We start from the raw sequence: 16290 nt of genomic DNA, 5'->3' as shown, positions 1-16290 counted from the left end.
CAGGCGAGGACTACTTTCTCTTCTGCGAGATCCTTCTTCAGCGGCCCATCAACATGGCGGAGCTGGCGCTGTCCAACGTGCTGACGCGGGAGGAGGCGGCCTACATGCAGGACATGGCCAAGAACCGCTTCGACCGCATCATGTGCGTCCTCAAGGACCTCCCCCGCTCCATGCTGCTCGTCTTCCGCAACATCAACACCGTCCGGGGCATCAACGTGGCCCTCGGCACCCCCGTGGACCGCTACTACCTCATGGCCAAGAGGTGGGTCTCCAGAACCCCGTTTTGGGCTTCGGTCTGGGGGGAAACATACTGATGTTAAGTAATATCACTGAAGGTTGGTCCAGATCTGTCATTGGCTGGGTTCAGTGCCGTCTGGATAAGAGTGAACTACAACTCCCAGATCCGAGGTTGATCACCCCCAAACCAGGCCTCTATGCACAGTTGGCCATGTTGGGTTTGTGTGCCAAGTTGGGTCCAAATCTGTTGTCGTATGGGTTCAGGGCTTTCTGGATAAGGGTGAACTACAACTCCCAGATCCGAGGTTAATCACCCCCAAACCAGGCCTGTATGCACAGTTGGCCAGGTTGGGTCTGTGTGCCAAGTTGGGTCCAAATCTGTTGTCGTATGGGTTCAGGGCTTTCTGGATAAGGGTGAACTACAACTCCCAGATCCGAGGTTAATCACCCCCAAACCAGGCCTCTATGCACAGTTGGCCAGGTTGGGTCTGTGTGCCAAGTTGGGTCCAAATCTGTTGTCGTATGGGTTCAGGGCTTTCTGGATGCTTGTGAACTATAACTCCCAAAATCAAGGTCCATTCCCCAAACCCCTGCAGTGTGTTCAGTTGGTCATGGGGCTTCTCTGTGCCAAGCTTGGTCCTGGTCTATTGTCGGTGGGGGTCACAGTATCAGTGAAGGTACTGCAAGTCCCATCGTCCGTGTCAAGTGTGGTCCAGATCCATCGTTGGTTGGGTTCAGAGTGTTCTCTGGATGTAGGTCAGGTACAAATCCTGTAAATCATGGTGAATTCTCCCCAAACCTCTTGTTCAGTTGCTGATCAATTCCTCTGTGCCATAGGAAAGGGTTAAGGGAGAGGCAGTGGGCGGGGTCATGCAAATTAGGGAACTCTGAGATATCCATTCTGGAGGAAAAACTGAACATCTAGGATGAAATTGTCCCTGCATGGAAGCCTTAACTTGGGTGGGGGGCAGAATGGTGTTTGTGGGGGACACAGGCAGGGTTTGGGCATCATGTTCATGGCACTCACCGTAACCTGCATGTCATTGGAAGGAGGGCCAGGGTGTCTCCTGCTCAGTGGGAACTATAACATTTTGTGGAGGTGGGAGGCTGTCTGTGTAAGTGGACACTTCCTCCACATATACACATACACATTTTTCACTTTTATTATGTGCATAAAAATAGATTAGCTGTACCCAGCCACGTGTTGCTGTGACCCGCTCTGGTTCAATGGGAAAGAAAGGATAGAGAATCGTGTTATTTTCCTGCTGGGAGATGCCATAGGCCCCAGTGCCTCCTCCTCCCTATTATGAAAATCTGGCTACCAGCGTTAAAAACTCTAAAATCAGGACAGTAAATGAAGAACATCACTCAGAAAACAGAGGAATTCCAGACAGGAAACAATCAGGGCCAGCTAACACCTCCCAACAAAGGATTCCCTTATGCAGGAGAAGCCCAGCTTTGAAGCTGCAAGGGCTATTCAGTGCTAATCAGGCTGGCCAATTGCAACATTCCCACTTGCCTCAAGCAGGAAAGAGTTGGCGAGCTAACAGTGGTTGATGTGTCCTCCAAGTACGGTCACTTTAATCCCAATAGCCCTTAAATCAGGGGTCCCCAAACTAAGGCCCGGGGGCCAGATGCGGCCCATCGAAGCCATTAATCCGGCCCCCACGGCACTAGGGCAGAAGGGGGTTGGGCTAAATGACCCAAGGGGTCTCTTCTTCTCTTACAACCCTTATTGTTATTATTATTTTAATTATGACACAGCAAACAAGATCTATATGCTGGATTTCGTATCACAAAATCACAAGTCGAACACTTCCCAAGTGTCTAGGACTGTGTGATGTATTATTATTATTATTATTATTATTATTATTATTATTTTATTATGACACAGCAAACAAGATAGATATGCTGGATTTCGTATCACAAAACCACAAGTCGAACACTTCCCAAGTGTCTAGGACTGTGTGATGTATTATTATTATTATTATTATTATTATTATTATTATTATTTTATTATGACACAGCAAACAAGATCTATATGCTGGATTTCGTATCACAAAATCACAAGTCGAACACTTCCCAAGTGTCTAGGACTGTGTGATGTATTATTATTATTATTATTATTATTATTATTATTATTATTATGACACAGCAAACAAGATAGACATGCTGGATTTCGTATCACAAAACCACAAGTCGAACACTTCCCAAGTGTCTAGGACTGTGTGATGTATTTTCAGATGATGCGTGCAGATCCCACTAGGGTGGCCTTTTGCAGTTGGCAGATCGTGACTTTGTCAATGTCTATTGTTTCTAAATGCCGGCTGAGATCTTTTGGCACCGGGACCACCTGCACTGGTTTCTGCCAGAGTCTTTGCAGTTCAATCTTGAGGTCCTGAGGGAGGTGGATTATTATTATTATTATTGACATTGAGGCTAGGAGGCCATCTGTCAGGGGTACTTTGCTTGTGCTTTTGGTGCACAGAGGCAGAAGGGGATTGGACACAATGGCCCAAGGGTCTATTATTATTATTATTATTACTATTATTATTATTATTAGCATTAACATTGAGGCTGGGAGGCCATCTGTCAGGGGTGCTTTGCTTGTTCTTTCGGTGCACAAAGGCAGAAGGAGATTGGACTCAATGGCCCAAGGGTCTATTATTATTATTATTATTATTATTATTATTATTATTATTATTATTATTATTAATATTAACATTGAGGCTGGGAGGCCATCTGTCAGGGGTGCTTTGCTTGTGCTTTTGGTGCACAGAGGCAGAAGGGGATTGGACACAATGGCCCAAGGGTCTATTATTATTATTATTATTATTATTATTATTATTATTATTATTATTAACATTAACATTGAGGCTGGGAGGCCATCTGTCAGGGGTGCTTTGCTTGTGCTTTTGGTGCACAGAGGCAGAAGGGGATTGGACACAATGGCCCAAGGGTCTATTATTATTATTATTATTATTATTATTATTATTATTAACATTAACATTGAGGCTGGGAGGCCATCTGTCAGGGGTGCTTTGCTTGTGCTTTTGGTGCACAGAGGCAGAAGGGGATTGGACTCAATGGCCCAAGGGGTCTCTTCCAATCCTCTTTATTATTATTATTATTTTATTATGACACAGCAAGCAAGATAGATATGCTGGATTTCGTATCACAAAATCACAAGTCGAACACTTCCCAAGTGTCTAGGACTGTGTGATGTACTATTATTATTATTATTATTATTATTATTATTATTATTATTATTATTTTATTATGACACAGCAAACAAGATAGATATGCTGGATTTCGTATCACAAAACCACAAGTCAAACACTTTCCAAGTCTTTAGGCCTGTGTGATGCATTATTATTATTATTATATTGTATGACACAGCAAACAAGATAGATATGCTGGATTTCATTTCACAAAACCACAAGTCGAACACTTCCCAAGTCTCTAGGACTCTGGGATGTATTATTATTATTATTATTATATTGTATGACACAGCAAACAAGATAGATATGCTGGATTTCATATCGCAAAATCACAAGTCAAACACTTCCCAAGTGTCTAGGACTGTGTGATGTATTATTATTATTATTATTATTATTATTTTATTATGACACAGCAAACAAGATAGACATGCTGGATTTCATATCACAAAATCACAAGTCGAACACTTCCCAAGCGTCTAGGACTGTGTGATGTATTATTATTATTATTATTATTAATATTATTATTATTATTATTATTATTATTATTATTATTATTATTATTATTTTATTATGACACAGCAAACAAGATAGATATTCTGGATTTCATACCACAAAATCCCAAGTCGAACACTTCCCAAGTGTCTAGGACTGTGTGATGTATTATTATTATTATTATTATTATTATTATTATTATTATTATTATTATTATTATTTTATTATGACACAGCAAACAAGGTAGATATGCTGGATTTCGTATCACAAAACCACAAGTCGAACTCTTCCCAAGTGTCTAGGACTGTGTGATGTATTTTCGGATGATGCGCGCAGATCCCAGTAGGGTGGCCTTTTGCAGTTGACAGATCGTGATTTTGTCAATGTCTGTTGTTTCCAAATGCCGGCTGAGATCTTTTGACACGGCACCCAGTGTGCCCATCACCACCGGGACCACCTGCACTGGTTTCTGCCAGAGTCATTATTATTATTATTATTATTATTATTATTATTATTATTCATTATTATTATTGCTCGGTGGCCAACTATAGTCCCTCCAACGGTCCAAAGGATCGTGAACTGGCCCCCTGTTTAAAAAGTTTGGGGACCCCTGCCTTAAATGATAGGAAGGGGAGACCGTCCCGTCCCCCGTCCCCCCGTGGAGTCCTCCCATTGCCGTCAATGGGCCGGATCTAGCCATATTTTTCAGCTACAAAAATGCCCATCTCGCTGCATTCCCATTTTCGGGAGGCACACAAAAACGTATACAGGGGTCTCCCGGAATTCTGCCATCAAAAAGCCCGGGGCTGTGGCGCAGACGGGAGAGCAATGAATCACTGACCAGGAGGTCATAAGTTCGAGGCCCGCTCGGAGCTATGTTTGTTGTTTGTCTTTGTCCTATGTTAAAAAGGCATTGAATGTTTGCCTGATGTGTGTAATGTGATCCGCCCTGAGTCCCCTTCGGGGTGAGAAGGGCGGAATATAAATGCTGTAAATAAATAAATAAAATAAATAAAAACAGATCGATGTCCAGCAAAATGCACAAGCCTACTTCCTGGCTTCCCAATTGTTCCTTAGCATTGACCCTTGGCCGTCTTTCCTTCTTTAATCCCACAGCGCAGTGCGGTGCTGGAGCCACACGGTCACCCAAAGGTCCAGCGGCATCGGCAGCAGCCTCCTCGTCCGCTGGATCCGGGCCGCCTGGGATGGCTTCCTCTTCGAGTTTACACTCAGGTGAGTGACACTTGGGGGCTTGCTTGTGCAAGAATCATAGACACCCTACAGTGGAAGGGGTTCCAAAGGCCATCCAGTCCTACTCCCTCTCTTCCACCATGAAGGAAGACACCGTCCAAACCCTCCCATCCACCATCTACAGTAGAGTCTCACTTATCCAACATTCTGGATTATCCAACGCATTTTTTGTAGTCAATGTTTTCAATACATCGTGATATTTTGGTGCTAAATTCATAAATACGAAGACTTGAGGATTCTGGATCTTGGACATTCTTAAAATTTTATATACAGTAGAGCAGGGGTCCCCAAACTAAGGCCCGGGGGCCGGATGCGGTCATTTACCTGGCCCCCGCCCTCAGTTTTATAATATAATATTTGTATATCAGTTTTAATAATATAATATATTGTATATACATATAATATTGATAAAAATATTATAATGTTATACAATATAATACTAATAATAATACCATATAATAATATTAATTATATGTTATATATTACATATAGTATTACAGTATAGTGGTATAGTTCAATATAGTAATATATAATGTTAATATTGTGCTATGCTAATAATATAATATACTGTGTGCCCTGCCACACATTGCTGTGGCCCATTGGAATTGCACTGAATAGCTCCGGTTTTTGGGGTTTTTAAGGCCCTGTGGAGGTTCGTGACGTGATATTTTGTGGTTTCAACCTCGAGGCGTGGATGATGGATTGTGTTGTGAAATTTCGAGGTTGGGGGGTGTTTAGTTTTGTTGTTTTGCTCGGTGCCAGGATTCCATCACTCTTTTATATATATAGATTGTATGTACATACAGCTGCTCTGAGTCCCCTTCGGGGTAAGAAGGTTGGGATATAAATGTAGTAAATAAATGTAGTAAGTAAATAAATAAATAATGTTAGACTTAGGCTCACCCAAATTCTGAAATGACTTGAAGGCACACAACAACAACAACAACAACAACAACAACAACAACAACAATCCTAATTAACTTGACTATCTCATTGGCCAGAAGCAGGCCCACACTTTCCATTGAAATCCTGATAGGTTTATGTTGGTTAAGATTGTTTTCATTTTTAAATATTGTATTGTTCTTTCATTGTTGTTGTTTTGCATTACAAATAAGAGATGTGTAGTGTGCAAAGGAATTTGTTCGTTTTTTTTTTTCCAAATGATAATTCGGCCCCTCAACAGTCTGAAGGATTGTAGACTGACCCTCTGCTTTAAAAGTTTGAGGACTCCTGCAGTAGAGTCTCACTTATCCAACATAAATGGGCCAGCACAATGTTGGATAAGCGAGTATGTTGGATAATAAGGAGAGATTAAGAAAAAGCCTATTAAACATCAAAATGAGTTATGATTTTACAAATTAAGCACCAAAACATCATGTTATACAACACATTTGACAGAAAAAGTAGTTCATTACACATTAATGCTATGTATTAATTACTGTATTTACGAATTTAGCACCAAAATGTCATGATATATTGAAAAAATTGACTACAAAAATGCGTTGGATAATCCAGAACATTGGATAAGTGAGACTCGACTGTAATGTGATTTTATTTTGTAATGGTATCTGTTTTATATGAACGGTTGTTTTGTAGATTGTTTTATATGAATTGTTGTTTTTACATTGTTTTTAGGCATTGAATTTTTGCCTATTTACTGTAAGCCACTTTGAGTCTCCTCGGAGAGAAAGGCGGGGTAAAAGTCATGTAAATAAATAATAAATACAGTAATTACTACATAGCATTACTGCGTATTGAACTACTTATTCCGTCAAATTTGTTGTATAACATGATGTTTTGGTGCTTAATTTGTAAAATCATAACCTAATTTGAAGTTTAACAGGCTTTTCCTTAATCCCTCCTTATTATCCAACATATTCACTTATCCAGCATTCTGCCGGCCTGTTTATGTTGGATAAGTGAGACTCTACTGTATTTCAAAACCTTCAGAGAGAAGACTCCAGTGGACCCTTTAAGGTGTCTCAGGATCGGTTTTAGCGTCTGACCTGTGTTTATGTATTTTAATCTTGGTTCTGTGTATTTTAATATATAGATAGATAGATAGATAGATAGATAGATATAGATAGATATAAATATAAACATTTTAATATATGTATTTAACATCATGTTTTACGAGATGTGTTTTGAACTGTGTTGTGCCCTGCCTCAGGGTGAGCAATATAATAATAATAAAAATGATAATAGTAAGATATATATATATATATATATGTATATGTATATGTAGAGAGAGAGAGAGAGAGAGAGAGAGAGATACATATATTAAAATGTTTATATTTATATCTATTTTACATCATATTTTATGATATGTGTCTTGAACTGTGTTGTGCCCTGCCTCAGGGGTGAGCAATATAATAATAATAAAAATGATAATAGTAATATTAATATATATATAGATAGAGCTATAGATATAAATATAAACATTTTAATATATGTATTTTACATCATGTTTTACGAGATGTGTTTTGAACTGTGTTGTGCCCTGCCTCAGGGTAAGCAATATAATAATAATAAAAATGATAATAGTAATATTAATATATATATATATATATATATATATATATATATATATATATATGTAGAGAGAGAGAGAGAGAGAGAGATACATATATTAAAATGTTTATATTTATATCTATTTTACATCATATTTTATGATATGTGTCTTGAACTGTGTTGTGCCCTGCCTCAGGGGTGAGCAATATAATAATAATAAAAATGATAATAGTAATATTAATATATATATAGATAGAGCTATAGATATAAATATAAACATTTTAATATATGTGTTTTACATCATGTTTTACGAGATGTGTTTTGAACTGTGTTGTGCCCTGCCTCAGGGTAAGCAATATAATAATAATAAAAATGATAATAGTAATATTAATATATATATATATATATGTAGAGAGAGAGAGAGATACATATATTAAAATGTTTATATTTATATCTATTTTACATCATATTTTATGATATGTGTCTTGAACTGTGTTGTGCCCTGCCTCAGGGGTGAGCAATATAATAATAATAAAAATGATAATAGTAATATTAATATATATATAGATAGAGCTATAGATATAAATATAAACATTTTAATATATGTATTTTACATCATGTTTTACGAGATGTGTTTTGAACTGTGTTGTGCCCTGCCTCAGGGTAAGCAATATAATAATAATAAAAATGATAATAGTAATATATATATATATATATATAGAGAGAGAGAGAGAGAGAGAGAGAGAGATACATATATTAAAATGTTTATATTTATATCTATTTTACATCATATTTTATGATATGTGTCTTGAACTGTGTTGTGCCCTGCCTCAGGGGTGAGCAATATAATAATAATAAAAATGATAATAGTAATATTAATATATATATAGATAGAGCTATAGATATAAATATAAACATTTTAATATATGTATTTTACATCATGTTTTACGAGATGTGTTTTGAACTGTGTTGTGCCCTGCCTCAGGGTAAGCAATATAATAATAATAAAAATGATAATAGTAATATTAATATATATATATATATATATATATATATATATATATATATGTAGAGAGAGAGAGAGAGAGAGAGATACATATATTAAAATGTTTATATTTATATCTATTTTACATCATATTTTATGATATGTGTCTTGAACTGTGTTGTGCCCTGCCTCAGGGGTGAGCAATATAATAATAATAAAAATGATAATAGTAATATTAATATATATATAGATAGAGCTATAGATATAAATATAAACATTTTAATATATGTGTTTTACATCATGTTTTACGAGATGTGTTTTGAACTGTGTTGTGCCCTGCCTCAGGGTAAGCAATATAATAATAATAAAAATGATAATAGTAATATTAATATATATATATATATATGTAGAGAGAGAGAGAGATACATATATTAAAATGTTTATATTTATATCTATTTTACATCATATTTTATGATATGTGTCTTGAACTGTGTTGTGCCCTGCCTCAGGGGTGAGCAATATAATAATAATAAAAATGATAATAGTAATATTAATATATATATAGTTAGAGCTATAGATATAAATATAAACATTTTAATATATGTATTTTACATCATGTCTTACAAGATGTGTTTTGAACTGTGTTGTGCCCTGCCTCAGGGTGAGCAATATAATAATAATAAAAATGATAATAGTAATATTTATTTTTATATATATATATATATATATATATATATAGAGAGAGAGAGAGAGAGAGAGAGAGAGAGAGAGAGAGAGAGATACATATATTAAAATGTTTATATTTATATCTATTTTACATCATGTTTTATGATATGTGTTTTGAACTGTGTTGTGCCCTGCCTCACGGTGAGCAATATAATAATAAAAATGATATTTTAATATAGATACAGATATAGATATATACATTTCAATATATGTATTTTACATCATGTTTTATGATATGTGTCTTGAAGTGTGTTGTGCCCTGCCTCAGGGTGAGCAATATAATAATAATAAAAATGATTATAGATATAGATATAAACATTTCAATATATGTATTTTACCTCATGTTTTATTATGTGTGTTTTGAACTTTGTGCCCTGCCTCAAGGTGAGCAATATAATAATAATAATAATTAGATATATAGATATAGATATAGATATAAACATTTCAGTATATGTATTTTACATCATGTTTTACGATATGTGTTTTGAACTGTGTTGTGCCCTGCCCCAAGGTGAGCAATATAATAATAATAAAAATAAGATATATAGATATAGATATAAACATTTCAATATATATGTATTTTAAAATATATGTATTTTACATCATGTTTTATGATACGTTTTGAACTGTGTTGTGCCCTGCCTCGGGGGGGGGGGGGGGGCAAGTGAGCAATATAATAATAATAATAATAATAATAATTCGATGTACATTGATTAACTTGAGTAGCTTAAGATTTGTTGTGTCCCCATAACATGTTGTGGTTATAATTTAGGTGGTGGTGGTTGTTGTCATTGTTACTGTTGTTTCTGGTTTGAAAGTGTTGTTTCCTGTTTAAGTGTGTGGTCTTTGCTTTGAAAGTTGTTGTTCTGCTCCAGAAACTTTGTTTTTGTGGCACAAACTATGTCAAATTGGTTGATGAAATCAAGTCATTGAAAAACTAGAGCAAAATGTGATAGTCACTGGAAAACTATTACAAAATGTCCTGCAATAGTTTTGGCAGTTTAATGAACTTTCCCCATTTGTTATGTTAGGACCAATTAGGGAATGTTTATTAAAGGGGTTGGACTGGATGGCTTTTTAGGGTTCCTTCCATTTAAGGTTCTGCACTGACCAATGCTGACCGCTTGCTCCTTCTTCCCGACCAGGGTCCAAGTGACCTCCACGAAACTCACTACCTCTTTCCTGCGTTTCCTGGTGTTTGTCGGCTTCCTGAAAGACACCGAAGAGCAAGACCAGATCTATGAGTTTTTGCAGGCCTAGGAAGGAAGGGACTCTGAACCTGGACCGACCCGGACGTGTTCTACTGCGCTGATCCATGAACTGGGAAACACAATATTATTATTATTTTTTAATCAATAAAGTCCTACAACAACTGCTGATGACCAAGCTTGATTTCCTTGGATGGGAGCCGCCAACAAATCATGGATGCCATAGCGGGGTATAAATCATAAATTATTATTATTATTATTATTATTATTATTATTATTATTATTAAGAACAACACCACCACCACTTGGGAAGTGTTCGACTTGTGATTCTGTGATACGAAATCCAGCATATATATCTCGTTTGCTATGTCATACTATGTCTTTGTGTCAATAACAACAACCATCAGGTGTATCTGGAAGTGGTTAAGCGGCAGTACCCAAAGGGTGCTCCTCCCCAATGGTTCCTCCTCTTCATCGTAGAAAGAAGTGGTTATTTGGTGCCATAAAGGTGGTTCTTTCTTAGGCCCAACATCTTTATTAATGACTTGGATGAAGGTTTAGAAGGCAGGCTGAACAAGTTTGCAGATGGGACCAAATTGGGAGGGAGAGCTAATGCTCCAGAGCACAGGATCAGAATTCAAAATGACTTCAACAGATGAGAGAGATGATTGGCCAAAACTAACAAAATGACAGGGCTGTTGTGTGTTTTCCGGGCTATCTGGCCATGTTCCAGAAGTATTTGTCAGCGTGGAGGTCAGGGTGCGTGCTGGCTGGGTTTCTTCAAACACCATCAATCATCTCCTCCAGCACCCTGATGAATTGGTTGCAGTCGTCTGCCACACCAATTCCTCTGTTCAGTGTCAGACTCAAAGACATCTCTAGTCTAAAGTCCAAACATTTATGTAATATCTATAATATATATTTACAAAGCACAGCAAAAGCCATCCCTCTGAGCAGGCATTTCTCTTTAGCCTCTTAGCTCGGCAAGCACCAGCTCAACACACTCAGAGAGAAGAAAGCACATTCCTCAGTATGCAGGAAGTTCTGACCTCCAAATCCGGAAATCATGCCTGATAGGTCATAGCAGTCACAACAGGCTGTCAGTCAAAACTAGCCTGCTGTTAACTGTTTCATTACTGAAACACACACTCTTGCAAAACGGCAGAAACACTTGATTTATATTTCATACACATACAACCATAATCCAACAGTATTCTCTCCTGACGTTTTGCCCACATCTATGGCAGGCATCCTCAGAGCCTGAGGCTCTGAGGATGCCTGCCATAGATGTGGGCAAAACGTCAGGAGAGAATGCTTCTGGAACATGGCCAGACAGCCCGGAAAACACACAACAGCCCTGTGATCCCGGCCATGAAGGCCTTCAACAACATAACAAAATGACTTTCAACAAGGAGAGATGTAAGACGCTCCACTTAGGCAGGAAAAATGAAATGCAAAGGTATAAGATGGGTGACGCCTGGCTCCACCACAACCCATGTGAGAAAGATGTCGGCATCTTCGTGGAGAACAAGCTGAACATGGGTCAAGAGTGTGATGCAGCAGCTGAAAAAGCCAATGGGATTTAGGGTTGCATCGAAAGTAGTGTCCAGGTCGAGGGAGGTCATGAAGCCTCTCTATTCGGCTTTGGTTGGACCTTTTTACCTGGAATCACACTGTGTCCAATTCTGGGCCTCACAGTTCAAAAGAGATATTGACTCTAAGCTCTATCTGTCTTGGATGTCTGTCTGGTATATCTAAAAATGGATTTGAATGTTTGCCGTGGTTGTGCATTGTGATCCGCCCTGAGTACCTTTCAGGGTGTGAAGGACAGAATATAAATACTGTAAATAATAATAATAATGAGAAGACAGAAGATATAGAAGATACGTAGATAGCTATAGATAGAAGACAGAAAATATATGGATAGATGTAGCTATAGATACAAGATATAGAAGATATACAGCTATAGATAGAGCTATGGATATATACATAGGTATAGATAATGAAATATAAATATAGAATATATAGATATAGCTATAGATAAAATAGATACAGCTATAGATATATACATAGGTATAGATAATGAAATATAAATAGATATAGCTATATATAGAAGGTATTTATAGCTATACATAGTAGATACATAAATAGAGCTATAGATGGATATAGCTATAGATAAAATAGATACAGCTATAGATATATACATAGGTATAGATAATGAAATATAGATATAGCTATATATAGAAGGTATTTATAGCTATAGATGGTAGATACAGAAATACTGCTATAGATATAGAATATATATAGATAGATATAGCTATAGATAAAATAGATACAGCTGTAGATATATACGTAGGTGTAGATAATGAAATATAGATATAGCTATATATAGAAAATATTTATAGCTTTAGATGTTAGATACATAAATAGAGCTATAGATATAGAAGATATATATATACACATAGCTATATAATACCTATTCTATCCATAGCTATATCTACATATAGCTATAGATAATAGAAGCTATATATAGAGAGAGCTATATAATATCTATCTACATATCTTCTATCTATATCAATATATACATATATATTCTATATCTTTTATCTATAGCTATATCTATTCTAGGTATATCTACATATCTTCTATTATATCTATCTTTTATTATGTCTGTCTATCACTCTATCTATATATCTCTATTGGCAGCAGGCACTGCTCATCTATGGAGGCTTCTTTCTTCCAGACAATCACAGATCTGAAAGGGATCCCAAGGGTTTTGTAGTCCGACCCAAATAATAAAGGGATCCGCCACTAAGACCCTCTTGAACAGATGCTCATCTCAACAGGTTAAAAACTCCCAAAGGAGTTCATTGCTTTCTTTACAGCATCCCATACATCACATACACAAAACACGATCCCTTCTAGGTAGTTCCACAAAACAATCAAGTTCAATCTTTGGGAAAAATTTGTATTTTTACAAATATAGAAAAAAAGAAAAAACACCAAACATGAACAGTAATAGATCAAGAGCCAAGTCGGAAAGACTTTACAAAGACTGACGAAGCAGAGGATCCGAGAGACACTTAGAAATGAGCCGTGACGCGGTCGATCTCCAGCAAATCTTCCAGGATCTGCGAAGGAGAGAAAAGGAGGAAAACGAGGATATTAGGTTTACGGATCAAGGCAATATCCTCATCCAGGCCTGGGCCAATTTGGGCCCTCCCTCCAGGTGTTTTGGACTCCAACTCCCACAATTCCTAACAGCCTTCCGGCTGTTAGGAATTGTGGGAGTTGGAGTCCAAAACACCTGGAGGGAGGGCCCAAATTGACCCAGGCCTGATGTAGATCCTTAAGAGTTGTAAGAGAACCCCAGAGGCCATCCAGTCCCACCCCACTCACAATGTCCGGGGTGGTGCCGATCTTCTTGGCCAGCTCGCTGCGCTCCATGGTGCTCAGGTACAGGTAGCGGTTCAGCAGCTCCCCGTCCAGGATGTTGCGCACCGCGTTCTGCAAGATGCGCCGGTCCATGTGCAGCATCCTGTGAGCAAGGAGGAGAAGGGGGGGACCCATCAGGACTTCCACCTTGTCCTATTATCTTGTCATCTAAAGCGCACAGATAAAGCTCGGGGAACAAAATGCAACGGGAGAAGAGAACTTGGCACAGCCAATGTTGCCAGTGCATCTCCTCCCCACAAAAAAGGAGATTTCATAGTGTAAAGAAGTGTGATTTTTTTAGTTTACAGATGTCATGGTTAATTGTGTTATAAAAGTCATGTTTAACTGTGTTTAAAAAAAGGGGGTTAATATTTCAGTTACTCTGCTCTCATGAGTTGGTTGCCATGGAGAAGGGGGCAGAGCCAACTGGGTTAGCTGAAGAGAGTAGAATTTGGAGGGAAACTCAGTCAGTCTGTGGTCAGCGAACCACAGGGAAGTGTGGGCTTCTGTTGAAGCTCAGGAAAGGCTGACCCTAAGTTAGGGGATCAGGGATAAAATAAGTTTGGTGACTTATTTTAAGGTAGTCTGTAATTGGAGGAATTGCAGTTAGGACTGATTCTCAGTTGGAGAATCAGGGTGGCTCAAAGGTTGGATTTTGAGTCAGTTTAAAATAAGTTTGGTAGCTTATTTTAAGGTAGTCTGTCTCCTGACTAGGAACAGATATTCTGTGATTGAAGTGGAATTTTAGGAAGTTTGATTCACCTCATTCTGTTATTGCAATTGTAAAGGAAAGTGCCTCTAAGTGAGAATTATATCCATTAAGCTTGTGCCTGAATAAACTTGTTATTGTTCTCTCAAACATCTCAATTTGTCATATATACACACATCAAGAATAAAGAAGAAAGAAGAAAAATAAAAGTCTCCTCTCTAAGTAGCCAGTGGCTAAATCTTCCAATAGTGGTGGCAAGAGTTGATAATCCCCTTTGTATATTGGTGGGGTATTATAAACAAGATATCTTTAATAACTGGTGGCAGCAGATATAGTTATATATAAAATATATAATAATAACCTCTTTACAAATTGGTGGCAGCGGTGGGATTTAAAAAGATACCCCCCTGCCTAGAAAAAGAACCTCAGCCGTTCATAGTTCTTTACAATTGGTGGCAGCGGTGGGATTTCAAAAGATTCCCCCCTGCCTTAGTTCTCCACACATAGTATCCAACATTCCTTAGCTAACACCATGTCACAAAATTTGGGGGGGGGGGGGGATCTGTTTCTGGTTTGGAAGAGTGATTTCCTGTTTCATCGTGCTGTTAGGAATTGTGGGAGTTGAAATCCAAAACACCTGGAGGAGGGCTGAAGTTTGTTTGCTTATGCCTGTTATCAATGCTCCAGACCTGCCGGCCACTCACCTGAATGCGCGAGGGTTGAGCCCCGCGTGGTGTGGCAGCATGGTGGTCAGCGCATTCTGGAGCATCAGCAGACGCCGGTAGGTCTTCTCCTGCATCGGGAGCAGCAGCCCGACCCCGCCGTCCAGAGTGGCTGGGAAAGGAAGAGGAGAAAACATCTTGACAAGCAGAAATATTTGAGTAGAATCTGCAGTCGCCTGGAAGTCCAGTTAACACTCTTTCTCTGGAAGTTTTCAATCAGAGGTTAGATAGGTGGCCATCTACAATGAGGGCTTAGGTTGTGTCCTGTAGGGCAGAATGGGGGGAGACTGGATAGTCCTTGGGGTCCCTTACAACTATAAAATTCTATGGTTCTCCATCTCTGGAGGTGTTTCAAGCAGAGGTCTTTGGATGGCCTGGCTTTGCAAACAAGTGTTTAATGGATGAATTATGATGGCTTTAACTAGGTCCGGATTAAGGTTTACGTGCAAGGTTTATGTGGACGAATGGATTAAGTATTTTTATTGTACTGTTTTAAATGTATTTATTGGATTATTTTGAATTGATTGTTTTAATTGTTATGTTTTATTTTTGTACTGTATACCGGCATTGAATTTGCCAGATTGTGAACCGCCCTGAGTCCCTTCGGGTGAGAAGGGCGGCATAGAAATGATGGAAATAAATAAATAAATTAGCATTGGAAATGTTTTGTCTCTTGCCTGGAAATGTTTTGTCCTTTGTTCAGTCAAGCCCTCAGAGTTTTGGGTTAGGGTTAGGGTTAGGGACAGTTGCAGCTGTGGACAAGTCGACATAGGGACCACCAAACGCAGCGATG

The 16290-nt window shown here is 38.0% G+C and overlaps 2 protein-coding genes across 5 annotated transcripts in view; one reads left to right on the top strand and one right to left on the bottom strand.

Annotated features, from left to right (window-relative positions):
* The window catches only part of adck5 (aarF domain containing kinase 5), a 45539-nt gene extending 34742 nt beyond the window's left edge, over nucleotides 1–10797 (top strand). For both annotated transcript variants that reach the window (XM_062979891.1, XM_062979892.1), the window contains 3 exons: nucleotides 4–262; nucleotides 5067–5183; nucleotides 10569–10797. In XM_062979891.1, the coding sequence (XP_062835961.1) occupies nucleotides 4–262; nucleotides 5067–5183; nucleotides 10569–10683 (491 nt within the window). In that variant the 3' untranslated portion in view covers nucleotides 10684–10797. The remainder of the gene's footprint in view (nucleotides 1–3; nucleotides 263–5066; nucleotides 5184–10568) is intronic.
* A 2786-nt stretch (nucleotides 10798–13583) lies between these two features.
* The window catches only part of cpsf1 (cleavage and polyadenylation specific factor 1), an 86802-nt gene continuing 84095 nt past the window's right edge, over nucleotides 13584–16290 (bottom strand). For all 3 annotated transcript variants that reach the window (XM_062979890.1, XM_062979888.1, XM_062979889.1), the window contains exons 36-38: nucleotides 15480–15609; nucleotides 14031–14169; nucleotides 13584–13762 (exon numbers count right to left, since the gene is read on the bottom strand). In XM_062979890.1, coding sequence (XP_062835960.1) covers nucleotides 13715–13762; nucleotides 14031–14169; nucleotides 15480–15609 — 317 coding nt within the window. In that variant the 3' untranslated portion in view covers nucleotides 13584–13714. The remainder of the gene's footprint in view (nucleotides 13763–14030; nucleotides 14170–15479; nucleotides 15610–16290) is intronic.

The sequence above is a fragment of the Anolis carolinensis genome, chromosome 4 (assembly GCF_035594765.1).
Source record: "Anolis carolinensis isolate JA03-04 chromosome 4, rAnoCar3.1.pri, whole genome shotgun sequence".
Classification (NCBI taxonomy): Eukaryota; Metazoa; Chordata; class Lepidosauria; order Squamata; family Dactyloidae; genus Anolis; species Anolis carolinensis.
Note: the sequence above shows the minus strand (reverse complement) of the source record. Positions and strands in the feature narration are given on the sequence as shown.